At 61.5% G+C, this 27,607-nt stretch overlaps 1 protein-coding gene and 1 non-coding gene across 2 annotated transcripts; both read left to right on the forward strand.

Annotated features, from left to right (window-relative positions):
- The first annotated feature begins 9,750 nt into the window (after positions 1–9,750).
- On the forward strand, positions 9,751–18,729 carry LOC135892114 (HAUS augmin-like complex subunit 5). Its single transcript, XM_065419809.1, has 19 exons — positions 9,751–9,848; positions 10,435–10,497; positions 10,757–10,789; positions 11,105–11,129; positions 11,687–11,819; positions 12,329–12,488; positions 12,820–12,895; positions 13,383–13,462; positions 13,544–13,604; positions 14,019–14,146; positions 14,401–14,479; positions 14,754–14,899; positions 15,306–15,468; positions 15,879–15,959; positions 16,368–16,513; positions 17,358–17,472; positions 17,721–17,856; positions 18,068–18,200; positions 18,597–18,729. Exons 1-19 carry the CDS (start codon positions 9,751–9,753, stop codon positions 18,727–18,729), a joined length of 1,989 nt encoding a protein of 662 aa, XP_065275881.1.
- A 7,041-nt stretch (positions 18,730–25,770) lies between these two features.
- LOC135892864 (U2 spliceosomal RNA) lies at positions 25,771–25,962 on the forward strand. Its single transcript, XR_010562317.1, has one exon. It is a non-coding gene; the product is annotated as a U2 spliceosomal RNA (small nuclear RNA).
- The last annotated feature ends 1,645 nt before the right edge of the window (positions 25,963–27,607 follow it).

Consider the following 27,607-nt stretch of genomic DNA (forward strand, 5'->3'; position numbering starts at 1 on the left):
CAACGGAAAGAACTGAGGGGGAGTCAGCAGGGTAAGGGACTCCCCGGGGTGGGAATTGGGGGAGGGGCAGGAAATGGGGGGCCTCTGGCTGCATTGTGGAAAACCTGGAGTGTGGGCGTGTGAAGGAAATCAACCCACTGCTGTGTGTGTGTGTGTGTGTGTGTGTGTGTGTGTGTGTGTGTGTGTGTGTGCGCGCGCGCCGCCCCCTGCTAGAGGGGCTGAGCCCTGCACTGTGTGTGTGAGGGTTGGAGGAAGCGGTCTGCTTTGTGGGGGGGCAGAGGGCATTGCCAGAGGGGGGAATCGATCGATTTTGGGGGAAATGTTTAAAGAAGGAAAATAAAGAGTGAAAGGGGATAATTGTGTCTCCTTCCCCAGGGGGCAGCAGAGAGGACCCCAGCGCCCCACAGAGAGACTCGCTCTATGAGGTCAGTGGGGGGGGTCTGTTAACCCCTGGGTCCCCACTGCCCCCACATACTGCCTGGAGTTGAGTAGGCAGCTGCAGCCTTTGCCCCCCCCCTCCCCCCGAGTGAACCCCTGACCCCAGCTGGACAGAATCAGCACAACCTGAGCATGCGTCATAGACCCCATCCCGATAATGGCTATGGGGAGATTTTCCTTCACATCCAATAGCCAGGTCCTGCCCTGGCACAGGAGGCTGGGAGATCTCTCCCCAAATACAGTCGGGGATGCTCGTTGTTAGTGCGCCAGGTAACTGCAGTTCACAGCTCTGCAGGGCAGTAAAGGTGGGCATGGAACACAGGAGTCCGGACTCCCAGACCCACCCCCCGCTCTAACCACTAGACCCCACTCTCCTCCCAGAGCTGGGGATAGAATCCAAGAGTCCTGGCTCCCACTCCTCTGCCCTGCCCCCATTACTGCAGGTACAGGCAGACATCACACACAGGTCTCCTGCTGGGGGAGTGTCCCCTCTTTCCAGGGCCGGTGCAAGGAAGTTTTGTGCCCTAGGCGAAACTTCCACCTTGCACACCCCCACCCCAGCTCTGCAGCAGCTCCCCCGCCCTGAGGCGCCCCCCCCCCCAGCGGCAGCTCCCCCCTCGGGGAGCCATGCGGCACCTCCCCACCCCAGCTCACCTCTGCTCCGCCTCCTCCCCGAGCATGCCGCCCCCGCTCTAATTCTCCTCCCTCCCAGGCTTGCGGCGCCAAACAGCTGATTGGCGCAGCAAGCCTGGGAGGCGGGAGAAGTGGAGCGGCGACCGCGAGCTCGGGGAGGGGGCGTAGGAACAATGTAAAAAAAAAATTGGGGGCACCGCTTTTTGGCACCCCCAAATCTTGGCGCCCTAGACAACCGCCTAGTTTGCCTAAATGGTAGCACCGGCCCTGCCTCTTTCACACAATCTGTCTCTCTTCCTGTGTCCCCGGCAGGAAATCCCATGTGCTGGGGAGATTCCCTGCCCCTCGGACGATGCCGGCGACTATTATAACAGCTCCAAGGACTATTGTAACTGAGCACGGCCGAGATCCCTGCAGTCCGCAGTCCCCTCCGCGCCGCCGCAACCCGGATCTTGATAAGAGTCCACCGCTCACGCCCCAGGCAGCATTCACCCACCTCCATGAGCTGGGGAAACCCAGGAGAACCCAGGAATCCTGACTCCTACCCCTCCTCCCAGCTGGCAGCAGAGCCCTGGGGCAGGACTCACTTGGGCCACTGGATCTGGGCATTTCTGGGGCAGTTTAATTGTAGCTTCGATTTTCCAGGCTGTGTTGGCTTTCGGGAGGCAGGTCGGCCTAGCAGATAGAGAACAGAATTGGGAGGGAGGTGATCTGGGGTCTGCCTGCCCATGGGCAGCTCACAGCCCTGCTCCGTGCCTCAGTTTCCCCATCTGTGCAAGAGGGGTAATGATCCTGCCCTCCTGTGTATAGCACTTGGCGATCTCTGGCCGGAAAGCGCTAGACACGGGCAGGATGTCGTTACCGACCCCACTGCTGTTTTCTTTCAGTTCCAGCCCCTTTCTCAGCTTTAACACAGTTTTCATCAGGGAATTGCCTTTGTTTTGTTTCTTGTTATTGGATAATAAAGTGGTTTTACAAAACCATCAGCTTGGGTGACTGCTGCTGGACAGGGAGGGTTTGCCGAGGGCAGGGGCCTCCGAGGCTCGAAAGCTAAAGGAAAAAATGACACAGCAAGCAGCCTTCCAAAGCTTTTTTTTAGCAGATTGCGCAACCGGGAGCTAATCACGCTCTCCGGTGGGGAATTTAAAAAAAAAAAGCAGAAGCCCCTCCCCGCAATGCCCCAAAAGAAGCAAGGCGTTACTTAAAGAAATGGATCCCAAATCAATTTGTTTTACTCTGTATCAAACTTATACAGGGTAAACTCATAAATTGTCCGCCCTCTATAACACTGATAGAGATATGCACAGCTGTTTGCTCCCCCAGGTATTAATCACTTACTTTGGGTTTACTAATAAATGAAAGTGATTTTATTAAGTATAAAAAGTAGGATTTAAGTGGTTTTAAGTAATAACAGACAGAACAAAGTAAATCACCAAGTAAAACACGCAAGTCTAAGACTAATACATTAAGAAACAGATACAGGTAATATCTCACCCTCAGAGATGTTCCAATAAGCTTCTTTCACAGACTGGACGCCTTCCTAGGCTGGGCCCAATCCTTTCCCCTGGTACAGACCTTGTTAGTTCCAGCAGGCATCTTAGGTGAAAAGCAGGGGATTTCACATGACTGGGACCCCCCTTGTCCTGCTCCACCCCCTTTTATAGCTTTGGCACAAGGTGGGAATCCTTTGTCTCTCTCTGGGTCCCCACCCCTCCTTCTAAATGGAAAAGCACCAGGTTTAAGATGGATTCCAGTATCAGGTGACATGGTCACATGTCCTGTGAGACCCCCAAGCCTCCATTCTTCCCAGCCTGACTCACAGGAACACAGGAAGCTTGCAAGTAAACAGAGCCATTTACAACCAATTGCCCTAGTCAATGGGAGCCATCAAGATTCCAAGCCACCATTAATGGCCCATACTTTGCATAATTACAATAGGACTTTAGAGTAATACTTCATATTTCTAGCTTCAGATACAAGAATGATACATACATACAACTAGGATGAGCAGATTATAAGCTTTGTAATGATACCTTACAAGAGACCTTTTGCATAAAGCATATTCCAGTTACATCATTTTCACACTTATAAACATACACCTCTACCCCGATATAACGCGACCCGATATAACACGAATTCGGATATAACGCGGTAAAGCAGCGCTGGGGGGGGGGGGGCTGCGCACTCCGGTGGTGTTAGGGGGCTTATTCCTTCACCCTCTCACTGCCCTGGTCCTTCTCGCATGAACAGAGAGCAACAATACCCGAAGTCCAAAGGCGCAAACAATTCAATGTTTATTGGGGTGAACTTCCAGCAAGCATGATTCCAGTTTCCTTCCTCAGTGTCCCCCTTCCCAGCTCTGACACCACAGAGCCATCCCTGTTCCCATTCCCCCCTTAGCAGAACATGATTCCAATTTCCCCACCCCCATTCCCTGTTCCCATTCCCTCCTCCCTTCCTGATTGACTGCAGACTATATAGTAAAACTTGAGTTCTGCTTAGCTATACCTTAACCAATCATTTTACTGAAATTTAACTAACCAATCCTAACATACTGTAACGTGGTTATTTAACCAATTATATTCCACCACCTTAATTAGTTTACACCCAACAAAATTAATATACAGCAGACAGAAACAATCACAGAACCAGACAGAGACCATGCAAATAAATATACAAAACAATACAGAAGTGAGGATTTCACAACTACATCTATACAGACATAAGGGTTTTCCAGCTGTGTCTATTGATAAGTGAGTTCTTACCAGACAGAAAACTATCAAACTCAATTTCCTTTTACATGTTCTAGGCTTTTCCCTTTATCTGGAGGTGATAGATCGGATCAGCTTCCTAACAGCCCCAGATTGCCTTGTTTTAATGTGACTAGTTTGGAAAATGTGAGGATGTGACCGTTCACTTCTCAGCTTATGGCTGCCTCTGCTGCTTAGCCAAAGGCCTTACTTAGCCTAAGAACAGAGCCTCAGACTGTCACAGTACGAGAAGGCCCTTACACAGACAGACAGTGATTTTAATTCTTTCTTTTATTCCTCTATAACTAGCTAAGTGATAAGAATACACCTAAATTCCTAAAGTATAGGCCTTTACAGACAGGCCTGAATATCTATATCCTAACAGGTGGATCAAAGCAAGTTCGAGATAACGCGGTTTCACCTATAACGCGGTAAGATTTTTTGGCTCCCAAGGACAGCGTTATATCGGGGTAGAGGTGTATTTTTATAAAGCATAGGTAATGTCACAGGGGCGGTGCGTGTGTGTGTGGCTGTGCAGATGTGTGTGTTCGTGTGGCTGGATTTCTGCATGTGTTTGCATCTGTTAGCAGTTGTGTTGGTGTGTGGCTGGATTTGTGCGGGTGTTTGTGTATGTTTGCAATTGTGTTTGTGTGTGTGCATGCTCTGCTGCCCTCTGTCGGCTGCAGTGACAACCGCTTCTCCATGTGTCACAGCCCCCATACTGTCGGCCCCGGTGGCGATTCCCCCATCCTACATGGGCTGGCTAGCCTGACCTTTCGCCCGTCTGTGGAGTGTGGTGGGGGCTGCAGCTCGCCCCCTGTGGCACAGGAGGGTGCAGGTGCGGGACACTGGGCTCTGATGTACCTGGAGGGCAGCTCGGGTGGGGCGGGGCAGGGCCTGTGGTTTCCGTTCTGCGTTGCCTGGTGCTGGGCCGTTGCACAATCCCCAGCCACGCCGCACAGTGTGCCCCGAGAGGGTGGGAGGCCAGGCAGATGATCCAGCACCAGGGGGAGAGGATATGTGCCTGGGGGGAGGGAAGGCCTTGGGCTGCACCGGGGGAGTGCAGAGCAGGGGTGACAACCCAAAAACCTGCAGCGAAGGGATGGACAGGCGGGGTGGGTGGATAGAAGAGGCAGCGAGCCTAAAATCTAAAACGGGAGTGGGGGTCTAGTGGTTAGAGTGGAGGGGGGAGGTGAGAGCCAGGACTCCTGGGTTCTCTCCCTGGCTCTGACTCTCTCTTGTGCAATCCCTCCGCAGTTATCAAACTCGCCAGCCAGCATGTGGGAGCGAGGGTCCTTGTAGAGGTCCTGGAGAATCTGGAGGAAGGTTTCCAGCATCCCGAACTCTCCCAGAGTGGCAAAGATGTGATGGTGGGGACCTCCTGGCCACTGGGTGTCAAAGTTCTCGAAGTTGTCAGCCTTCGCCAGCTCCTCCGTCCAGGCGGTTTGCCACGACGTGGTGACCCTCGCTCGCGGCCGTCGCTCCTCCTGCTGTGCTGTCTCCGCAGATTCAGGTGCTGCGGGGACGATCTGCGGCCTCGTTGTCTCTCAGAGTGGGGAGCGGTGTTGAGGCGGATCTTGAGGTGGGGGTCCTGGTGCAGTGTGCGGGGGAGGGGGCAGCTCTCGGTGTCTCCGAGACAGCCCTGGCTCTTTTGGGAGGGAGCGGGGTTCTGGAAGCACCGGTGCTGGACTTTGGGGGGACACGTGTCTGGAAGTGCTGGTTCTCCTGCAGGCAGTATCCGGCTGGGGGGTCCTTGGTGGGGCACAGGAGTTTTTGTGGTTGGGGTGTTGCTGGACAACCCTTGGAGGAGGTGTTGGGTCTCCCAGGGGTGGGGTCTCGCCGTGGGATCTGGGGGCTGCGGGAGGCTCCTCCGTCGGCTGGATCTCGCCGGGCGGCCTGGGGGGCGGCACTGGTTGCTCCTACGGCAGGGTGGTATCAGGTTACCTGTCGGGGAGCGCTGTCCCGGCTCCCATCCATGTTGTGCCGGATGGTCTCTATGAGGTTGCTGAGGCATCTGGTGAGGTTGCTGACTTGCGAGAGGCAGTAATCCCCCTCACGGCAGGGTCCAGCGTGGGGATTCTGGAGACAGGGCTGGCTCTTTTGGTGGCGCCGTCCTGTCGGTCGGTCCTCGAGGTGGAGGTCGTGCTTCCCTCGACTGGCGGTTGGTCCCCCCTTACGCCTTGTGGCTCTGGGGACACTGGCTGGCGTGCTGAAGCCAGAGCATCGGTGGGGGTCAGAGTTGGGATCCACAGGGTGTCAGCAGAATTGGTCATCGCCATCGTGAGGGGTCCCTTGCATGTGGTTTGATGATACTTACATTTCTTTTGAGTCTCAAAGGGTAGGTCGCAGCGGCTACACTGGAAGGTGATCAGCTTGTTGTGGGCTTTCCGAACGTGCTTGCTGAGGGCCCCGACGGTCTGGACTTCACGGAAGGGAAAGCAGAAAGGGCAGAGGAGGAGGTCTGTTGGGATCGGGTACTGGAGGTAGGTGTAGTCCTCTTCCCCTTCCTTACTCTCTGTGGGGCGGACCTCTGTTGTGCCTGCAGACTCGCTGGGTGGTTCCTCCCTGCCCCTTTTTCCCGATGCCCTGCCCTGCACTGCCCCTCCCCCCAGGCCCTGCCCCTGCACTGCCTCTTCCTCCAAGGCCCCGCCCCTGCACCACCCCTTCCTCCGAATCCCCACCCCCGCACTGCCCCTTCCCCCGAGGCCTTGCCCCTTCACCGCCCATTTCCCCCTAATCCCCACCCCTGCACTGCCCCTTGCCCCGAGGCCCCGCCCTCGCTCCGCCCCTTCTCCAGTCCCATCCCTGCATCACCCCTTCTCCCCAAGCTTCCACCCCGCATCGCCCCTTTCCCCAAGGCCCCACCCCAATGCTGCCCCTTCCCCCGACACCCTGTCCTCGCACCGCCCATTCCTCCGACACCCCGTCCTCGCACCGCCCCTTCACATGAGGCACTGCCCCTGCACCACCTCTTCCCCGAGGCCCCACCCTCGCACTTCCCCTTCTCCCCAGGACCCAGCCCCTGCACCAGCGCTTTTCCCGGCAGCCCTGCCCCCGCGCCGCTTCTTCCTCCAAGGCCCCACCCTCAGCCCGCCCCTTCCCCCGAGGCCCCGCCCCTGCACCTAGGGTGACCAGACAGCAAATGTGAAAAATCGGGATGGGGGGTGGGGGGGTAATAGGAGCCTATGTAAGAAAAAGACCCAAAAATCAGGACTGTCCCTATAAAATCGGGACATCTGGTCACCCTACCTGCACCACCCAGCAACCCAGGGGCAGGCCAGATCGGGGAGGCGGGAGGTGTGACACTCTGTACCTCGGGGGAACACTCAGCACCTCCATGTTCATCCTTATAAAACGATTGTGTGGTATCCAATGCAAAGTTTGTCATGTTGGGTGTCTTCGGAAGGCTCATGATGCACTGAGCATGGTTGTTATAGTGAGGTTATAGTAATTGTTACAGTAATATTACAGTAAGGTTATAGGTTATAATTTCATGTATACAGTTATGAGACTGAAAATGTATCCTCATGGCTTAAAGCAAGCCCAGGGAAAAACTCTCCAAGAGCAGAGGGTCAGTTCACACCTCATCAGGGCATGTATTGGACAAACCCAGCCCAGCCTCACAGGAACAAAGGACACTGGCCTAGGCAACAACAAAAGTATCTGTTAGACCCTCGAGTGAGTCACCCCCTTTCCTTTGGTTAGTTTGGGACTGCGATGAGGTTAATGCTCACCTGACTCATGGGGCGGGGGGGCAAAGCCAAGCGGAAAGAAAGAACATGAGAAAAGGAAAAGACATTTTGTCATGCTCTCTCTCTTCTACCTACATCTACAGACACCACCACCACCAGCAGGCATAACTGGACACTGCAAGACGGAGGTTCCTAGGGTTGTGTCTGGGACCGGAGATATTGGCTAGTGTCATTCGGTTGCACAATCCAAGGAGCAGCTTTAGGCCAGAGGCTGTGCGTGAACAGCCCAGGAGTGGGGGTTCTCACAGCAGAGCAGTGTAAGGCTGGCTCCCAGAGGCAAGGATAGGTGTGACCTAGCAGATCACCAGTCCGGATAGCACCAGAGGGGAACGTCACAGCGGGGTCTACAGGTTAGAGCAGGGAACGAGGAACCAGGACTCCTGGGTTCTCTCCCTCGCTCTGGGAGGGGAGTGGGTTCTCGTGGTTAGAGCAGGGGGATGGGTAGTCAGGACTTGGGGTTCTATCTCTGGCTTTGGGATGAGAGTGGGGGCCCAATGGGTTGGAGCAGGGGGACTGGGAGTCAGGACTCCTGGGTTTCTATGCTTGGCTTGGAGAGGGGTGTGGGATCTAATGGTTAGATGGGGAGAGGGGGCAGGAGCTTTTCCCTTGTAGGCAGCTGGGTGGAGTGAGCTGTGAGCATCTCAGCTCTGTTCCTAGCAAACATGTGTCTGAAGCACAAAATCAACACCCCGGAGGTATTAACCAGGGCTGGCTGAACATAGGGGTACCATACGTCCGGATTTTCCCGGACATGTCCGGCTTTTTGGTCCTCAAATCCCCGTCCGGGGGAATTGCCAAAAAGCCGAACATGTCCGGGAAAATACTAGTCCCCTGCTTACCTTAGAGCGGCTCCGGCAGGCTGCGAGCTGCAGGCGAATTCCCCCGCGGCAGCGGCGGCTGCTGCTCCCCCCAGACACCTCAGCTTTGTGTAGCTGAAGAGCCGAGCTGCCCGAGCACTACCAGCTTCACGGTTTGCCGGGCAGCCCCCAGACCTCCAGACCCTGCGCCCCCGGCCGGGCGCTTCCCCAGCACAGCCGGAGCCCAGGAGGAGAAGCGACCGGCCGGGGGCGCAGGGTCTGGAGGTCTGGGGGCTGCCCGTGAAGCCGGTAGTGCTCGGGCAGCTGTTTCGCGTGGCTGGGAGGGAGGAGGGGGAATGCGGGGCGCTCAGGGGAGGGGGCAGAGTTGGGGCGGGGACTTCAGGGAAGGGCCGGGGTCAGGGCCCCATGGAGTGTCCTCTTTTTTTAATTTTTAAATATGGTAACCCTGGCTGAACAGGCCATGGGGACAGAGCTCTCCTCTGCCCCCTAGAGGGGAGGTGGGCATTAGCAGGGAAGCCAGGGCAGTGGTTCTCAAACTTTTGTATTGGTGACTCCTTTTACACAGCAAGCCTTTGAGTGCAATCCCCCTTAGAAATTAAAATCACCTTTTTTATAGTGAATACTATCAGGGCCGGCTCCAGCATTTCTGCCGCCCCAAGCAAAAAAAAAAAAAAACCCGCGATCGCAATCGTGACCGGCGGCGGCAATTGGGGAAAAAAAAAAAAAGAGCCGCGATCGGCGGCGGCAGTTCAGCGGCAGGTCCTTCGCTCCTAGAGGGAGTGAGGGACCTGCCGCCCCCGAATTGCCGCAGGTGCCGCCCCTCTCCCTTGGCCGCCCCAAGCACCTGCTTGTTAAGCTGGTGCCTGGAGCCGGCCCTGAATACTATTATAAATGCTGGAGGTGACAGCTTGCGACATCCGCCCCCATGTAATAACCTCAAGACCCCGTTTGGGAACCCCTGGGGTACAGAATGGCTCAGCAAAGACCCCAGAGGGAATTCAGTCTCCAGGGCACGTGAGCTGCGCCTTATCTTTGTTCTGCCAGAAGCCTCCAGGTGGCGCGGTTACAAATTGCATAGGGGCCACCTTGGAGCCTATGGTGTGACCCAGGTGAATGGGGGACAATGCAAATTGCAGCTCCCAGCAGGTCCCGCCCCCCCGAACTGCAGCTCCCGGCAGGCCCCGCCCCCACATAACTACGGGCCCCGCCCCCCCGGACTATAACTCCCGGCGGGCCCCGCCCCCCCGGACTATAACTCCCGGCAGGCCCCGCCCCGCGAACCACAGCTCCCGGCGGGCCCCGCGGCTCCCATCGGGCTTTGCGGCAGCGGCTGGCGCGCCCGGCTGTTCGGGTCCCGGCATGGAGCGGGGCGGACCCGCGCTGGAGCTGAAGCTCTGGGCGGCCCAGGAGATGGGGCTGCCCCCCGCGAAGGTGCCCCCCGACGGGGCCTTCCGCCGGTGAGAGCCCCGGGCCCCCCAGCGCGGGATCCCCCCGGCTCCTCCCCCCGCTCCCCGGGACTTCCCCCGTCTCCTGTTCCCCGGGTTCCCGTTTCCCTCCTTGTCCTCCCCGGGCTCCTGCGGCTCCCTCCCGCGGCCCCCCTTCCCCTGCTCCCTCGGGGTCCCCGCTTTGGGGGGCGGCCTCGCTCCTTCCTCCTTGGACCCCCCTTGCCCCGTCTCCTTGGTACCTCCCTCCCTTCCTGCCCCAGCCCCCCCCGCCTATCATACCCCCCCCGGGACCTCTCTTCCGCGTGGGTTCCCTGCCAACCCCCTGCCCTATGGCCCCCACCCCACCTGGCCCCATTCATTATGGCCCAGCTGTGGGGCCAGACCCCCCCCCCACTCCGCTCTCCCCCAGAAAAGGGCCTGCCAGCCCCGGAGATGTTACCCCTGAGCCCTGTGAGGTTACCCGGATGAGCCAGGCCTGGAGGGGGGAGAGAAGGAAAAGGGGCCGGGGGGGGGGGGGGAATATACAGTCCTGAACCGAGGGCCTCCCATGCTCCTTGTAGAGGTTTCCAGTCATGTCCCCCTGTCGCTCTATCCCCAGGATGTGCTCAGGCCAGTGTGCGGAGATCTGGAGATACGTCACCCGGCACGTGCACCACCAGAGGTGAGAGGAATGGGGCGTGGGGCCTTTCCCCTCAAAGGGCCGCTGGCTCCCACCCGGCCCCACAGCAGGGGACTGGCTGGCTCAGGGAGGCAGGGAATGGGACATGGGGCCTTCTGCTTTTCAGGTCTCCTCCTAGAGCCAGGGGTAGAACCCAGGAGTCCTGGCTCCTGGCCCCCCTGCTCTACCCACTGGACCCCACTCCCCTCCCAGAGCCATTGCTGTTTCTGCAGTAGATTCACCTCTCTCTCTTTCCTCACAGGAATGTGAAGAAGATCCGAGGGAACTTGTTGTGGTATCCTTTCCTCGTTCCCCTCCGCCTTGGGGACTTGTTACTATGGGCAACTTTCTCACCAAGGGGCCCATCCAGCCCAGTGTCCCACCCCGTCCCTGCCCCCTAGATCAAGCCCCTGGGCCCATCCAGCCCGGTGTCCCCGTTCCCCTATAGCAGTGGGGAGCGGGTTTAATTTCCTTGTTGACCCTTGGCTGGCGTCTGTCTCCTGGCCTTGGACCCCCCTAGCCTGGTGGCTCCGACCTCTCCCTGACGTCTGTCCGTTCAGGCCTCTGTCGCTCTCCACGTTCAGCCTCCTTTACTCAGGCCTTGCCTCAGGTACCAGCATCTGGAGGAGGCAGAGGTGAGGGGGCCGGTGGAGACTGCTGGTTGAATGGGGCATGGGGCAGGTGTGGATAGGGGCGTGTGGGTGAGGGCTGTCAGTGGGATGGGACGGGACGGGTGTTGTGGGTGGGACTGGGTGATGCTGTGCGGTGTGGTGAGTGGGGGCGGTGGGTAGGGGATGGTAATCTGGATTTGGAGGGGCGGGGAAGGGGATCAGGGTGCTGTGGGGTGGGATAGAGTGGATCAGGGTAGGGGATGGAGTTGTGGGGCAAGTGAGGATCAGGTGGTGCTGCGGGGTGGGAGCAGTGGGTGGGAAGTCAGTTGGGGTGGGATTGTGATGCAGAGGGGTGCTATGGGGTGGGATAGGGTAGGGGACAGTGGGTGCCTTGTTGCTGAGCTGTTGGTCTTGGAAATGGAGGTGGGATCAGTGGGGCGGGGGATTGGGGTGCTGTGGGGTGGAACAGGGGACCTGCCGTGGGGTGAGCAGGATGCCTGGGTCTATAGCGGTGGGTGGATGGGGGGCACACTCACCCAGGAGAAGCCCCGCCCCCAGTCGGTGTCTCCCCCTCCTCACAGGGAAAGCCCAGCAGGTCGGAACCGGAGCAGGAGCGGCACCGGAAGCTGGCCCAGGGGGTGGCTCGCCTGCGTGGGGAGCTGCAGCAGTTGGACCTGCAGATGGAGACGGCCCAGCGCGAGGTCATGGCTGACGGTAAGGGGGGAGCCCCAAGGATCTGTGGGGCCAGCATAGTGTGTGCCCCCAGCGCTCTACCCCAGCCCATCACTGTGGGGGTGGGGGGCACAAAGTCCACCCCAGTCCTCCCATCTGTTCTCCCCCAGCACACAGTGGGATCGTCCCCCTGTAGTCCAGATCCATTTCCCCCCCATTTCTTCGTGGGGGGCAGGATTGTTCCCCTACCCTGCCCTCCTTGGGGGCACCATCTCCCCACGTGGTCTCTTCCCCACCCGCAAGGTTCCCGTGGCCCATGGGGCTGCTGCTTTTTTCCCCCATGCTCCCTCCCCAGACAATTGTGATGGGTGTGAATCCCACAGGCCTCAGGATTCCTGGGTTCTGTCTCCTACTCTGGGAGCAGGGGAGAGGCTGGGAGCCAGGACTCCTGGGTTCTATCCCCAGCTCTGGGAGGGGAGTGGGGCCTAGCGGTTAGCGTCTGAGGCTCGGGGTGGGGTTTCCCTGACGCTCTTTCTCCTCCCACCCCACAGAGATCTCCCTGGAGGCGGCCCAGGAGCGGATCCGCGACGCCCAGCGCCGCTCCCTGCTGCTCAAGGCCTATGCGGCCCGCACGGCCAAGGAGCGCCAGCAGCTGCAGGCCAGCGTAACACAGCTGGGGGGGCGGCTGGAGCAGCTGCAGGACATCAGCAGGTGTGGGGGGGGGGGTTCCGTCCTTAGCATGGGGTCCCCATTGCTCCTGGTCACATCCCCCAGAATCCTTTGCTCCCGAAGCACTACCCAGTGAACATCTCTGCTGGGTAGTAACTCCCAGAATCCTTTGCTCCTTGGGAGGGAGTCCCATGGCGTGTGGCATTAGGGATAGGGGACTGCCCATCCTGGGTAGCGTCTCTCCGGATCCTTTGCTCCATGGCAGAGTCCCACTGTTGATGGGGCCTGGGTTGGGGTGAGGGTGGGGGGATGTCCTGAACTGTGCTTCCTCCCTCCCCCACCCCATTTTCACGGCCTCCTCTGGTCTCTGCAGAAAGGCCAAGGTGGAGCTGACGGTGGGAGGGAAGGTGCCTGACCTCGGACTTGCTGGCGTGGAGCCTGAAGTACTGGTGAGTGGGGAGGGGACAGTGGGTAGATTCCCGGGTGGGCAGAGAGGAATTTGGGAATCCTGCTCCCCTGTGCTAGTTGGGGTGGTGATCTGGGGGTCCCAGTCCTGGGATCTTGAGGGGATCTGGAGATCCCAAGGCAGGATCTAGTGACACGGGGTACCCGGTGATCTGAGCCCTGTGAATGCCAGCATGGGGCTCTGGTGATCTCACCGTGGGATCTGGTGATGGGGTTTGGTTGGGGAGGAGGAGGGAATCGGACTGAGCCTGGTGCCGGGACCCGGGGGGAGTCTGTCGGGCCATTGGCAATCAGGACTTGGGATCCTGAGGGATCTCACTGAGCCTGGTGCCTGGATCCCAATAAAGGGGGGGGATCCAGTAGATCCTGGTGATTCCACCAGTGATTCCTGGTGATCTGCAGCTTTCTTGAGGGCCGTCGTCTCCTCCCCACCCCGGTAACCCGTCCAAGTGTCTGTCCGTCTCTCCACAGCGGGACGTGCGGACGGCCTGCCAGCTGCGCTTCCACTTCCTGAAGTCGCTCTTCGAGCACAGCACGTCTGGGGCCCTCCCGTAAGACCCTGCGAGCTCCCCTGCCCTCCCCTTCCCCTCCGCCGCTCTGTTTCTGACCCGCCCCATGTGTGTGTCTCTCAGCAGCGGGACAAGCGAGGAGCTGCTGGACGCATCCTACCAGCACTGGTTGAGCACTGTGGAGGTAACGGGGGAGGGAGGCGCAATAGGGTAGGGACCCTGGGGACGGCTCGCATGGTGCAGAGATGCAGCCACCTCTGAGCTGGGAACAGCTGCACATAACACTGCGCTGGGTCAGCTCACTTGGTGCTAAGGTGCAGCCACCTCTGGGAGGGGCAGCTGGGCGCCCCTTAACGCCGGGCATTGGGGCAGCCCTGACTGCTGGGGGGATTCCCCCCCGCCCTGCTCCCTGCAGCACAGCGCCCCCAGTGCCGGGCTGGGGCATTGGGGCCAGCCCTGACTGCCCAGGGAGAGCCCCCTGCCCTGCTCCCTTCAGCACAGTGCCCTCTAGCACCGCACTGGGGTATTGCAGCCACCCTGATGGAGGGTACAGCGTCCCTGCCCCGCTGTGGCTCATCCCACCTCTCTGCCCACGCAGGACATGGTGGGTTCCCACCCTCCCAACCACGTCCTGGCAGCCCTGGAGCACCTGGCCCTGGAGAACACCCTGCAGATGCAAGAGCTCACCAGCCGCATTGACATTCCCCGTGACGTAGAGGCGCTCAAGTGGGTACCACTAAGGGGGTGGCAGTGTGGGTGCATGGTGCTGTATGGAGCCGTCGCCCCCCAGTGGTGGGGGCGGGGAGGGTGGCAGAGTCAGAGCTTGGGAGAGGAGCTGCTGTGGGGCTTTGGCCCCCTGGTGGTGGCAGTTTGTACTGCAGGGGGCAGAGTCAGGGCTCTGGGGGGCTGTCACCCCAGCGGTGCTGCAATCACTCATGGCACCAGTGCTGGGGCCTGTACCTCTGCCCTCTGGCCTGCAGGTTCCGCTACGAGAGCGCCCGCCTGGAAGACCTGGCGGGGCCGCCAGCAGCCCTGCCCTCGGTCCGGGGCCTCATACAGGTGAGTGGGGACATGGGGAGGGGCAGGCAGGGCTGTGTCTGGGGGCTGGGCAGTCCCAAGGGCTAGGATATAGTGCAGGGGGAGGGGTGGCACATCTGGGGGCTGGAGGTTCTGGGGGCTGGGATATAGCAGGGGAGGGGGCTGTATCTCAGTGCTGGGGGGTCCCAGGGACTGCGGGGGGACCTCAGGGCCATATCTCCGGCTGGGATATAGCGGGGGGAGGGGGCAGTGTCCCCTGGCCCCTCCTTACCTGCTCCCTCCCCCCTGGCTGCAGGAAGGCTGGAGCAGGTGTGAGGAGCTGTGGGTGCAACAGCTCCCCCTACAGGCCCGGGAGCAGCACGGCACGGCCCAGCTGGCCTCCCTCCTGCAGGAGATGCACCGGCTGCTGGCGGACAGCTCGGAGCGCGCCATCCTCGCCAGGTAGCTGCCCCAGGCTCTGGGAGACACCCCGCCCCCTCGGCTCACCCCTGCACAGTTGATGACCACCCACCCCTGGGAGACGGTCCCCTGCTGGGGAGACTTCCCGCTCCAGGGGTCCCCCTGCGCTGTGAGGGCCCCCTGGAGAGCGCTCCCTGCTGGGGAGACTACCCTGTTCCGTGGGGTCCCCCTGTGCTGTTGGGGCCTGTGGTGAGCACCCCCTGCTGGGGAGACATCCCCACCACCCAGGGTCCCTCCTGCACAGTCAGTGACCACCCACCCCTGGGAGAGTGCCCCCTGCTGGGAAGATTCCCTGCCCATGTGGTTCCCCCCACCCCCAGACCTACAGAGTGCGCCCCCTGCTGGTCCCCATCCGCCCGCTGAGCCGGCCTATCCCGCCCGGCCCCAGGGCAGTGCTGGAGCTGGAGCTGCGGGCTGTGCGGCTGGCGGGGCTGCGGGATGGGCTGCACCGGGGCTGCCGGGAGCTGGAGCGGGAGGCGAGTGCCCGCCACGCCGAGCTGCAGGCCTTGCAGAGCAAGCGGCAGCGCATCTTGGACTTCCGCCACTTGGTGGTGAGTACGGGGGGGAGGGAATCTGGGGGTTAGAGCAGGGCAACCTCTGGACATGGGATCTGCCTGGGGGGTAGGGGGGCAATAGGGCACACACTAGGATATGGGGGGGTTGGCTGGGAAGGGTCCCATGGGTGGGGGGTTCTTGGAGGGGGATCCACAGGGTACATGGCTGGCCTAGGGGGAAGGAAGTAGAGGGGGTGCATGCTGGGGGGGAATATAGGGGTGTGGGGATGATGAGGGAAGGGAGGGAGTGGACAAGTTGTGGGAGGATGGGGGTGCCTTCTGGGGGGAAAGGGAGGGATTGCGGGGCTGAATATAGGGGTGCTTTGCTGGCACAGGGGGAGCAGGGACACTGTCTCGAAGCAGCCCCAGGACTGAACCCCCCCCCGCCCCCCCCCCAATCCACCCAGCGCGAAAAGCAGCAGCACGTCCGGGCGCTGATCAAAGGCACCTCCTACATCAAATCCCAGCTCCGCAAGGACCAGGCCGAGGTGAGACACCCCCACCCGCCCGCACTATGGAGGAGGCTGTGGGGCAAGACTGAGGGGCACTGGCAGGGCTGCGGGAGTGGGCCCCAGGATTTGGATGGCAGGGAGCTGCTGGTTGGGACTGAGGGGGCATGGCAGGGGGCTGTGGGGCTCAGGGCTGGGAGGGCAGGGGGTTGTGGGGCTGGACTGAGGGGCACTGGCAGGGCTGTGGGAGTGGGGCTCAGAGCTGGGAGGGCAGGGGGCTGTGGGGCGGGACAGAGGGGCACTGGCAGGGCTGGGGGAGTGGGGCTCAGGGCTGGGAGGGCAGGAGGCTGTGGGGCAGGACTGAGGGGTACCGGCAGGGCTGGGGGAGTGGGGCCCAGGGCTGGGACTTAGGGGCACCAGTATGGTCTCCCCCGCACTCTCTCTCAGGTCCAGGCCTTCGTGCAGAGGAAGCTGCTGGGCCTGGAGCAGGACGTGACGCTGGAGTCGCAGCGGCTGCACGGGGGGGTGGAGCGCGAGGTCCGGCAGCTGGGGGCCATCGCCCTCCCCTGCCTTCTGCGCCGCAGCCTCCTGGGGTGAGCCCCCCACCCCCCGGTCTGTCTGAACTGCCCCGTCCCCCCATCCCCTCTTGGGGTGCCCCAGGGGCTGGATTCCCATATTGGGGGAGCCCTCTGGCCTTAGGTGGGAGTACCTTGGATGCAGGGCTGTGCCCCCCATCCCCCACTACTGGACTTGGGGTATGCAGGATTCCTGGGATCTTGTCCCCCCTCCCCCCACCTGTGCCCCATTGAAACGGGGCTCGGACCCGCCCTGAGATCTGCAGGTTCGAGGGGGTAGGTGCCCGCCGAGCAGTACTGATACTTTGCTTCTCTGCCCCATGCTGGGGTTGCCGGTCCTTTGCGAGGAACATCAGTACTTGGGCAGTGGTGTTAATGCTGCAGTAGCGGCATCGAGACAAGCAGAAGCGTTGGTGCTGGGGAATACTAATGAAAACCCGGTGTTCTCTGGGAGGAGAGCTAATACCCTGAGAATGGGGCAGGGGCTTTAATACTCTGGTGGGAGCATGAATACTCCCTCCAGGGTAATAATACTCTGAGAGCATCGGTATCCGACATCTGGGGTGGGAGGATTAATACTTTCTGGGCTGATAATGCTCTAGGAGCATTGGTAGCCTATAGCGGTGAGAGGAGCATTGATACTCTCTGAGGTATTAATACTCTGCACTGGTACCTGCTCTCCCTGGGGTACCAATGCTGTACTACCCTGGCAGGCGGCTGTTACGACGGGGCCCCGCAGCCCTTCCCGGGGAGCAGGGGGGGAGGTGGGCTGGGGTGCCTGGTGAGGATGGGGGGTACCGGAGGGTGGGGGATTCAGGGGCTGATCCTTGGCTGCCCTGACCCAGTCGTCCCCCGCCTCCAGGTCCCAGCAGGTCCCGGCCCACGAGCTCTCCATCCATAGGCTGGGCCGGACGGCGCTCGCCCAGCACCGGGCCTTCCTCACTGTGTGCCAGGCTTCCGGCTTCCCTCTCTACAAGGTGAGACGCACACTTGGTGGAGCAATGGGGCAGGGAACGGGGAGGTCTCCCCACAGGGCAGGAGTGAGACCCTCTTCTGGGGGGAGATGGGATGGGGGGCCCTGGAGGAGGGGGTGGGGCAGGAGCACCCCCCTAGTTTATTCTGCATTAAACCTCCCTCGAGTCCCATGGGGAGTGATCTTGGGGGGGGGGGGGGGGGCAAGGCCCTGTCTCCCCTCACCCCCCGTCTCTGTCTTTCTCTGCCCCAGGCCCCGGAGCACCTCCTGCCCCACATGGCTGAGCTGAAGAAGGAGCTGCTGGCCCTGCGTGCCCAGCTGGGCTACAAGAGCCAGGTGCTGGCCAGCCTGCAGCAGCGCCAGGGCTCCCCGGGGACCGACGCACAAGGTGAGATCCCCTCCATGGCTCCAGACGGACAGGGGGACGCCCCCCCCCGCCTGCCTGAGGACCTTTCCCAGGGTCTGCAAGGGGCACCCTCCTGGCACACAAGCCGGCCTGAGGGGCCGCAGGACCATGGCATCCACCCAGCAGCTCAGCACCCTCTCCGCCCCCCCAAAGCCATAACTCCTCCAGGCCTCACCGACGTCTCTTCCCCCAGCCCTAGTGCAGGCCCTGCGGGACCATGACCGGGAGCAGGCCGGAGCCCTGGGGCCGCGGATCCAGCTGGTGACGGAGCAGTGCGGGCAACGCATCGAGCGCTGGCCCGAGGTGCAGGCCGCCATCGACGCCTGGTGAGGAGGCCCCACCCACCTGGTTTATGGGACGTCTTGTTCTCCAGAGGGGGGAGGCTCTGCCCATCCTGTGCTGGGGGTCGGTTCTCCCCTGCCTGGGGTGGGGGCTGTGAGGAAGAAGGGGGCTTGCCCAAGTGGTGGGGGCACCGGAGGGACTGATCGGGGGGGGTTGGGGTGGGAAGGAAGGGGGTGGCCTGGTGCCTCTGGAGAATGGGTGTACCTAGGGAGAGGCCGGGGGGCATGTGCCATGAGGAAGGATGTCGGGGGACAGGGTGTGTGTGTGCGAGGGGGGTAAGGGTGGACGTGGGGGTGTCTGTGCTGGGGAGAAGCTGTGGGGGGCGGGGCCGGAAGGAGCCATCTCACTGCTCCCCGCTCTCTTCCCCTCCCTGTCTGCAGGTGGGAGCAGCCGGGGCAGTTCGCCCTGCCTGCGGAGCACCGCCTGGGCCTCACCTTGCAGCAGTGGCTGGAGCGCTGGACCCTGGCCCTCAAGACCCTCCAGCAGCAGCAGCAGCAGCACAGCTGGGCCTGATGGCCCCGTCCTGCCTGGGAGGGGCTAGGGGAGCCCCTCCCCCAAAGGGGTGCAGTTGTAGGGAGCCACACCTATGTTAGGGAAGGAGTGCGGGTGGGACACGTCTCTATGGGGTGAAGTTTTTGGGGGCCTAGCCCAGTCCAGCTGTCCCCTCTTGCACAAGGTGGGGGGTCAGTGTTAAGGGGGTGACCAGATGCTGGTGGTGGGAGGGTTGGTGGGGCTGAGCGGAGGTTGGGGAGTGGCTGTCAGCTGTGGGGGGGATCCCAGATGGGTTTTGTGGCGTTCTGTAATTCACAATGTTCTGAATAAACTGACTAAATTCACATTCAGGTCCATGGCAGGGACTGGGACACGGGGCCTTTCCCCTCTGGGCTGCACCAGCTCCATCTGCCCTAGGGCAGGGACTGGGACATGGGGCCTTTCGCCTCTGGGGTGCACCAGCTCCCATCTGCCCTAGGGCAGGGACTGGGACATGGGGCCTTTCCCCTCTGGGGTGCGCCAGCTCCTATCTGCCCCAGGGCAGGGACTGGCTGGCTCAGGTCCATGGGGAATGGTCCCCTGCTAGGCGGCACCAGCTCTGTCTGGCTGCTCCCGGCCAGCTGGGCCTGTGATTCTGCCTGGACCCTCCCGCCCTCCCTCGTGCCCTGCCCAAGGGGCCAGTAAAGACGGCCCTGTCCCGAGCGCCTGAGCCCAGGGGTTTATTTCTGGGCTGACGTAGCAACAGCCCCGGCTGCATCTTCCTGGCCTGTCCTACCTGGCGCAGCCCCCCTTGGGGCAGGCAGGGATCCCGCCCCTGAGCTCGCCGCCCTGGCTGGGGCATCCCCTGCTTGGCAGAACCACCTCTGAAGCCTTTGGAGGGGTGGGGGGGCGGCTATGTCCTTGTCCCTCTTCCATGGAGAAACTGAGGGATGGAACAGGGAGAGGTGAGTGGCCTAAACCCAGGAGTCCTGGCTCCCAGACTCACCCCCTGCCGCTTCCTGTTGGAAATCAAGTGGGGGGAAGCTTTGCTGGGGGAGCACCCAGCTAGGAAGTGGGGGTAGACAGCACCTATCGCTGGGGGGCGGGGGCCCCTCTCAGGTTGGTTCCTCTGGCTCCCTCAGCCTGGGCCCTGGGAGCGTCCCAGAGCCAGCCGCCTCCTGGGTGATTTGCGGGGGAAAGGAGGATGCCAGCGCTCTACGTAGTGGTCCCCAGCCTTTCAGTGTGGGCGGGCGCTGGGCGACCAGCCGCCGAAATGCCGCCGAGAAGCAGCGTCATCGAGAAGTTTTGCAGCGACATTTCGGCAGCTACGCTTCTTGGTGTTGCCGCTTCTCGGCGGCTGCTTGTCCGGCGGCCGCGCTCCTCAACTGTGGGGTGCTCCCTTGTCAGTAGGCAGGCGCACGTAAATGCCCTGGCGGGCGCTATGGTGCCCACAGGCACCGTGTTGGGGACCACTGGCTCTACCCTTCCCCTGGGAGCGGATGGGGGCCTGAAGTCCCCTCCGCTGGTTGGGGGCTGGGGGGATACGGGCTCCCGCTGCCCCGCGCTGGCTGACTGTATCTGCAGGCTCTAGGCCGATCCCCAGGAAACAGCCCCAACAAAGCCCCGCAGCCCCCTGCAAATCAGACAATTCCCCTGGGCGCGGCCAAGATGCCAGTGGCCAAGGAGAGGACGGGACCCCACTGTCCTTGCCAAGGCTGCTAATTCCCCTCAGCCCAGTCGCGGCCTGACTGCTACTTCCCCTCAGCCCAGTCGTGGCCGGGCTGCTAATTCCCCTCAGCCCAGTCGCGGCCTGGCTGGTTAAAACACCCTCTGTCCGGACGGTGCTTAAAGTGGCCGGAGAACCGGGTCCGGGGGATCTAGCATCCTCCGGGTGCAGCAGCTTTCGTCCAACAGGCCTTTTAGTATTCAGGACTATTGATCTGTACAACAGCAGCCCCGAAAGAGACCGGGGCAGAATCAAGGCCCCCGTTGTGCTGGGGGCTGCACAGAGACAGAGACAGGCCCTGCCCCAGCTGAGATCAGGGCCCTGTTGGGCCAGACGCAGCGAGAGACAGGCCCTGCCCAAAAGAGTTTACAGGCTCCATGCCCAAAAAGTTGGGAGGAGAAACAGAGGCCCAGTGTCACACAACAGCACTGAAAATAGAACCCAGGAGTCCTGGCTCCTCCTACTCTAACCAGTAGTCCCCACTCCCCTCCCAGAGCCTCGATAGAACCCAGGATTCCTGGCTCCCAAAAAGGGTGGGAGTGGGCTCTAGTGCTTAGAGGAAGGGAAGCTGGGCGTCAGGACTCCTGGGTTCCATTCCCAGCTCTGGGGTTAGAGTGGGGTCTGGTATGTTAGCACAGCTGGGGCTGGGAGCCAGGACTCCTGGGTTCTTCCCATCCCCCCCTTAACCATCTCGCACAGCAGGAGGAGGCTGGGCAGGAAGTGGTGATGGGGTGAAAACTACCACGAAATGCAAATCTTCGAAGGCGCCTGTGCCAGGAACCGGGTGGTGCAGAAACCACGGCCCCCTCCCCACCTCTTATCCCCCCTTGACTGGCATTGGATCGTGCCCCCTATGAGCCCCAGGGGCCAGAGAATAGCCACAGTGCAGGGTGGCCTGGCCACACCCCTAATCTGCCCGCTACGGGCCCTTGGGGGCAGAGAATAGACACGGTCCTGGGCACCCCATCCAACTGAAGTGTTAAGTGTCACAGTGACCCAAGGTGTGTGTATAGGAGGGGGGTGGTGTGTGTGCGGATGGATTTATGCACGTGTTTCTGTATGTCTCGGTTTCTGCAGGGGTTGTGTCTGGATGGGTGTTTGTGTAGCTGTAGGGGGGGTGTTGTGTGTGTGTGGCTGTGCAGGTGTGTGTGTTCATGAGGCTGGATTTGTTCATGTTTGCATCTGTTAGCGGTTGTGTTAGTATGTCACTGGATTTGTGCAGGTGTGTGTGGCTGGATACATGCATGTGTTGGTGTATGTTTGCAATCGTTTGTGTGTGTGCATGTTCTGCTGCTGTCTGCCGGCAGCAGTAACAACCGCTTCTCCATGTGTCACAGCCCCCATACCGTCAACCCCGGTGGCGATTCCATCATCCTACAAGGGCTGGCTGGCCTGACCCTTCGCCCGTCTGCGGAGTGTGGTGGGGGCTGCAGCTCACCCCCTGTAGTGCAGGAGGGCGCAGGTGTGTGGCGCTGGGCTCAGATGCACCTGGAGGGCAGCTCGGGTGGGGCGGGGCAGGGCCTGTGGTTTCCGTTCAGCGTTGCCTGGTGCTGGGCCGTTGCACAAGCCCCAGCCACGCCGCACAGTGTGCCCCGAGAGGGAGTGGGGGGCCAAGCAGATGATCCAGCACCAGGGGGGAGAGGATATGTGGTTGGGGGGAGGGAAGGCCTTGGGCTGCACTGGGGGAGTGCAGAGCAGGGGTGACACCCCAAAAACCTGCAGCGAAGGGATGGACAGATGGAGGGGGTGGGGTAGGTGGATAGAGGAGGCAGCGAGCCTAAAACCTAAAAGAGGAGGGGGGGGTCTAGTGGTTGTGGGGGGGGCTGGTGGTCAGAATTGCTGGGTTTTATCCCCAGCCCTGGGAAGAGAGTGGGATCTAGTGTTTGAAGTGGAGGGGGGAGGGGCGAGCGAGGACTCCTGGGTTCTCTCCCTGGCTCTGAGTCTCTCTTGTGCAATCCCTCGGCAGTTACCCAACCCGCCAGCGTGTGGGAACGAGGGGGTGGGGTCGGGTTGCGACAGGGCCCAGAGAACCGTGCCGCCCCTTTGTTACTCAACCAGGGGCAGGGTGGGGGATGGCCTGGGAGACCCACTAAGAAAGGTGCTTCCCGTGGGTTTGTGTGTGGGTCACGCTGCCCCCTGCTGGATAGACCTTTCTACATCAGACCCATGGGCCCCTTTAGCCCAGTCTCAGCCCGGGTCAGCCCCTGGGAGCCCATCCCCCTCTGTCGCCACGGCTATGTCTGTTGGTCTGTTGGAAAGGTCCATTCCCATTGGTAGCTGTCCAGTGACAGTGAGTTCCACGGGCCTCGGCACATGCTGTGCGGGGCAGGAGGACCTTGTGTTGGGAGCAGTGGCAGTGAACTGTGTGTGGTTGTGTCTCTGAGCACGATTGTGAATATTCCGGTGTGTGTGTGGCTGGGGATGTGATTGTTTCTCTTTGAGGGGTGGGCTAATGTGTGCCCCAAGTGCGTCGTATGTGAGTGTCTGGGATTGTGTGAGTCCCTTTGTGCGTCAGCGTGTGTGACTGGCTGTGTGGATTTGTGTGTGGTAGCTGTGGTGTGTGTGTGTGTGTGTGTGTGTGTGTGTGTGTGTGTGTGTGTGTGACCTGCTGCAGGATACAAAGTCCTGCAAAAGCATTTCCTACCAGTTAGCCCAGCAACACGCTGACACTGATACAAACACAGTGTCTCACACGCACTCACACACACACACAGCAGGGCTCAGCCCATCCAGCAGGGGGCAGCAGGGACACACACATCTCCCTAGCGCCAGCTTGGATGAGTTCCCATCACGACCCGGCACGGTGCTGGTGCCCCCACACGGGGGTGGGCAGTGAAGGGAAGGCGCTGATGTGATGGATTTGGAAGGAAGCACTTCAGGAAAATCAGTCAAGGCCCTTAGCTGAGCTGGGACACAGACACAGTTACCCCTGCACCACCCTGGGAGGGGAGTGGGGTCTAGTGGTCAGAGCGGGGTGGGGGCTGGGTGCCAGGACCCCTGGGTTCTATCCCTGGCTCTGGGAGCAGAGGAGGGGGGGCTAGAGGTTAGAGCAGGGGGACTGGGAGCCAGGACTCCTGGGTTCCATAGTGGCAGCGGTTTTTTCCTGTGTCTCCCTCCCTAGAGATCCCAGCCCAGCCCCCTAGAGGAATCTGAGCAGGGTTGGGGGGGTGTGGAGGGGAGGTTGCCCTGCCACTTCAGAGTCATGATTCGATCCCCTCCCCCCCCCCACCACGTCAGAAAGTAGGAGCCCCTCCCCACATGTGGAGGAAGCTAGTGAGTTTCTTGGGGGTCTCTGGCAGAGGTGACAGCACCCACCAGACACCCCCTCCTGACTGCAAGGAGACCCCCCTGCACCCTCCTGGACAGCCCCCTGCTATGAGCGGCCCAGGGGCGCCCAGCCAGGGTCAGGAGGTGAGATGGGGCCGCAGTGGCAGGAATGGGGCAGAACTGGGGGCTGGCTACACGGGGGGAAAAAACCAGGCTGCTCTGTTAAATATTTCCAAGGTTATCGCTGAATACAGGTTTTGGGAATGACTTGAGGGAAATATTTTGTTTCCAAACAGACTCCATATACCAAACGATGGTGCTAATACGCTCCCCCTGCGCCCCTCCCCCATCACCCCAGTATCTGAGCATCTTCCTAATCCGCAGGGTAGTTCCCCTCTCGGGCGAGGGTGGGAAGCGCCGCCAGCCCCGTTTCCCGGCCGGGAGAACTGAGGCCCAGAGAGACTGAGTGATGTGCCCGAGGGCACCCGGGAACGGGAGGCTGGGCCCGGATTCTTTTTCTTAAGGAAGTTTCTGCCCTCCCGCCTCCCCGGTCTGGCCTGCTCCCGGGTCTCTGGGTGGTGCAGGGGCGGGGCCGAGGGGGAAGGGGCGGGCCGAGGGCGGGGCCTTGGAGGAAGAAGCGGCGCGGGGGCAGGGTCCTGGGGAGAAGGGGCGGTGCGAGGGCGGGGCCTGGGGGGAAGGGGCGGTGCGGTGGGGGGATTAGAGGGAAGGGGCGGTGCGAGGGCGGGGACCCGGGGGGAAGGGGCAGCGTGGCGGTGGGGACTCCGACTCAGGGAAGAGGCGGCGCGGGGGTGGAAGCTCGGGGAGAAGGGGCGGTGCGGGGGCGGTGCGTTGAAGGAATGGGCGGTGCGAGGGCGGCGTCTCGTGGAAAGGGGCGGTGTAGGGGTGGGGATTAGAGGGCGGGGGCAGCGCGGGGGCGGGGACTCGGAGGAACGGCAGCGTGGCCGTGGGGACTCGGGGAAAGAGGCGGCGCGAGGGCGGAGTCTTGGGGAAGGGGCGGTGCAGAGGCGGGCCCTAGAGGGGAGGGGCAATCCGGGAGCAGGGATTGGGGGAAGGGGCGAGTGAGGGCGGGGGATTGGGGGAAAGGGGCGGGGTGGGGACGGGGCCTTGGGGGAAGGGTCGGGGCAGGGCCAGGCTTTCAGGAAGAAGGGGAAGCACAAGGGCGGGAACTCGGGGGAAGAGGCGGTGCGGGGGCGGGGATTCGGGGGAAGAGGAGGTGTGAGGGCGGGGGATCGGGGAGAAAGTGAAGCGCAAGGGGGGGAACTCAGGAGAAGGGGCGGTGTGAGGGCGGGGCCTTGGAGGAATGGGCGGGGCTTAGGGGGAGGGGCAACGTGGGAGCGGGGATTCGGGGAAGGCGTGAGGGCGGGGACTAGGAGGGAAGGGCGGTGCGAGGGCGGGGCATCGGGGAAGGGGCGATGCGGGGACGGGGATTAGGGGGAATGGGCGGAGCGAGGGCGGGGCTTGCAGGTGAAGGCGAAGCGTGAGGGAGGGGGCTCGGAGGAAGGGGGGGCGGCCACGTTCCGGCGCTGGTGCCCCCCCCTACTTTTAGGGACCGGAAATTCCATCGCCCCTGCACCCCCCCCGCCCCCGGAAAACTCCCCTTGATACACAGCCCGGCTCTCGCTGCCCGGCTCCCTGCGCTGAACGCAGCAGCTGGGGGGAGCGCAGGGCAGGGACGGTGCGGGCCCGGGGGCTGGATCAGTGGCGGAGGGACGCGCCCCGACGGGCTGGTTCCGAGAGCGGGGCTCCGGCAGCACGGGGCACACAGCGTCTGTTGCAGGCAGGGAGAGGAGTTGACACCGACGGGAGGCGTCACACGTCAGTGGGCGGGGTTATGCAGATCAGCAGTGTCTGGCGGCAACGCAGACCAGCTGGCTGATCCCAAGGAAGCGGGCGGAGAGAATTCTCTGTGTGGGAGCAGAATTCGGTGTGGAGAGTTGGTGCTTTGAGTGAGTGTATCGGAGTCACTTCGGGGCAGCGATTGGCACGTAGCTAGGAAGGTATGAAAGCAGGTCCTGGTAACATTGAAAGAAATGGGAGCGCGAGGGGGGCGCGCTGTTCCGAAGAAAGGTATCGCTTCCCGGCTCTTTGAGCTCTGGTCAAGTGTAGTATCTGTTCTTATCAGTTTAATATCTGATATGTTCTCGATGTGAGAACTTTATATTAAATGGATTTTTGGAACAGGGAGTTGGACTAGGAGCTTGCTTCTTCCACTCCATGCATCAACCTGGTATTGCAGTACTTCCAGGTATGGTGCGCCTCCCTCTGGGGAGAACATGGTGGTTTAAAAAATAGAAAAAAAAGGTTTTGGGTTGTTTCGATGCTCATACCGTTCAACTGTGTTTTCTATCGCTTTATCTGTTTTTCTTTTTTTCTGATTGGGGTTTAGCTGCTTTGGCAGCTGTTTGTTTCATTTTTATTCTACTGTTTCATAAAATTTTGAAAAGGCTGGTTCTCAGGCGTTATGGAAGTGTGGGCTTTGGGTCAGTGTCTCTCAGCAGTGTCCCCACAGGAGAGAGTTCTTCCATTTCTTTCCCCTTGTAAAAATATTCCTGTTGTCCCGACATAACATCCCTCCCTCATACTCTGTATGTTCCCCCAATGATCGACAACTGACTCTTTAAATCTTTTGTACCGTTTATTTTTAAATATTCTCTAATAAAAATTTAAACCTGTTCTTATCAGTTTAATCTTTATTAATTTTCCATATGATAAGCTACTATCTTGATATATTGTATCAATTATCCTAAAGAGCTGATGGTGCCCTGGGATGCATCCCGCAATCCCTAACACGCAGCCTAAAGCTCTGTCCAGTGTCCCAGCACGCCCTGCTGCTCGGCACAGGCTCCCGGCTGTTGCTCCTGGTCCTCCCCGCACATCTCCTCAAATCTCTGCCCTAAAGAAGACTCTCGGTGCCCCAGAGCCATGGCAAACCAGCAGATCCAGAGGGAAGAGCGAGAACAGGAACACTCGCCCCCGAGATGCTGCTGCCGCAGAAAGCTCTTACACCCTAAGACCAGCCTGCAGGGACATCACCGAGAGAAGGAACATACACCCCGCTCCCCAGCCGCCGGGGGGCTGCCCCGCAGTGCTCCAGCCGCTGGAAGAACCTGCTGCTGCCACCAGGAGTCCACCCCCACGTGTCCCAGCTGCCGGAGAGGAGCCCCACCGACCATCTGCTCCTGCCGGGGCCAGGTATCTTCCCCACTAAGCCCCAGCATCTACTCCCTCCAGGGGACCCTCCCGCGGCTCCCCCACCGCCCATGCCGCCGGGGAGCTGCCCCCCCTCCCCCGAGCGGCTGCCCCCCCTCCCCCGAGCGGCTGCCCCCCCTCCCCCGAGCGGCTGCCCATGCCACCGGGGGACTCCTGTCTCACGCCCTGGCCGCCGCCGTTCGCGCAGCCTGGGGACCCCCGCCCCGCGCCCCAGCCGCTGCTGCTCCGGCCGCCGGGGGATCCCTGCCCCGAGCCCCAACCGCTGCCGCGTGTGCCCCTTGGGGAGCCCAGCCACGTGCTCCAGCTGCTCCTACCTCAGCCGCCGGCGGAGGACTCCTGCCCCACGCCCTGGCCACCGCTGCCTGGGCAGCCCGGAGAGCCCCACCGCGTGCCCCGGCCGCTGCTGCCCGAGCCGCCGGCGGGGGTTCCCCGCCCCGTGCCCCGGCCGCCGCTGCCTGAGCGGCCCGGGGAGCCCCGCGGTGCGCTCCAGCCGCCGCCGCCCGGGGACTCCTGCCCCTCGCCCAGCCCGCCGCTACTTGAGCGGCCCGGGGAGCCTCGTGGCGTGCCGCAGCCTCCGCCGCCCGGGCCGCTCGGGGACTCCTGCCCTGCCCCCCGGCTGCCGCCGCGCGAGCAGCCCGGGGAGCCCCGCGGCACGCTCCAGCCGCCCCGCCCGGGGACTCCTGCCCCGCTCCCCGG

Source organism: Emys orbicularis, chromosome 20 (assembly GCF_028017835.1).
Source record: "Emys orbicularis isolate rEmyOrb1 chromosome 20, rEmyOrb1.hap1, whole genome shotgun sequence".
Classification (NCBI taxonomy): Eukaryota; Metazoa; Chordata; order Testudines; family Emydidae; genus Emys; species Emys orbicularis.

Excerpts from the sequence above, each read along its gene's own strand:
- LOC135892114 (XM_065419809.1), top strand. The coding sequence starts at position 9,751 with ATGGAGCGGGGCGGACCCGCGCTGGAGCTGAAGCTCTGGGCGGCCCAG. Across the intron at positions 10,498-10,756 it reads CGGCACGTGCACCACCAGAG|GAATGTGAAGAAGATCCGAG; the intron begins GTGAGAGGAATG and ends CTTTCCTCACAG. Across the intron at positions 14,900-15,305 it reads GAGCGCGCCATCCTCGCCAG|GGCAGTGCTGGAGCTGGAGC; the intron begins GTAGCTGCCCCA and ends GCCCGGCCCCAG.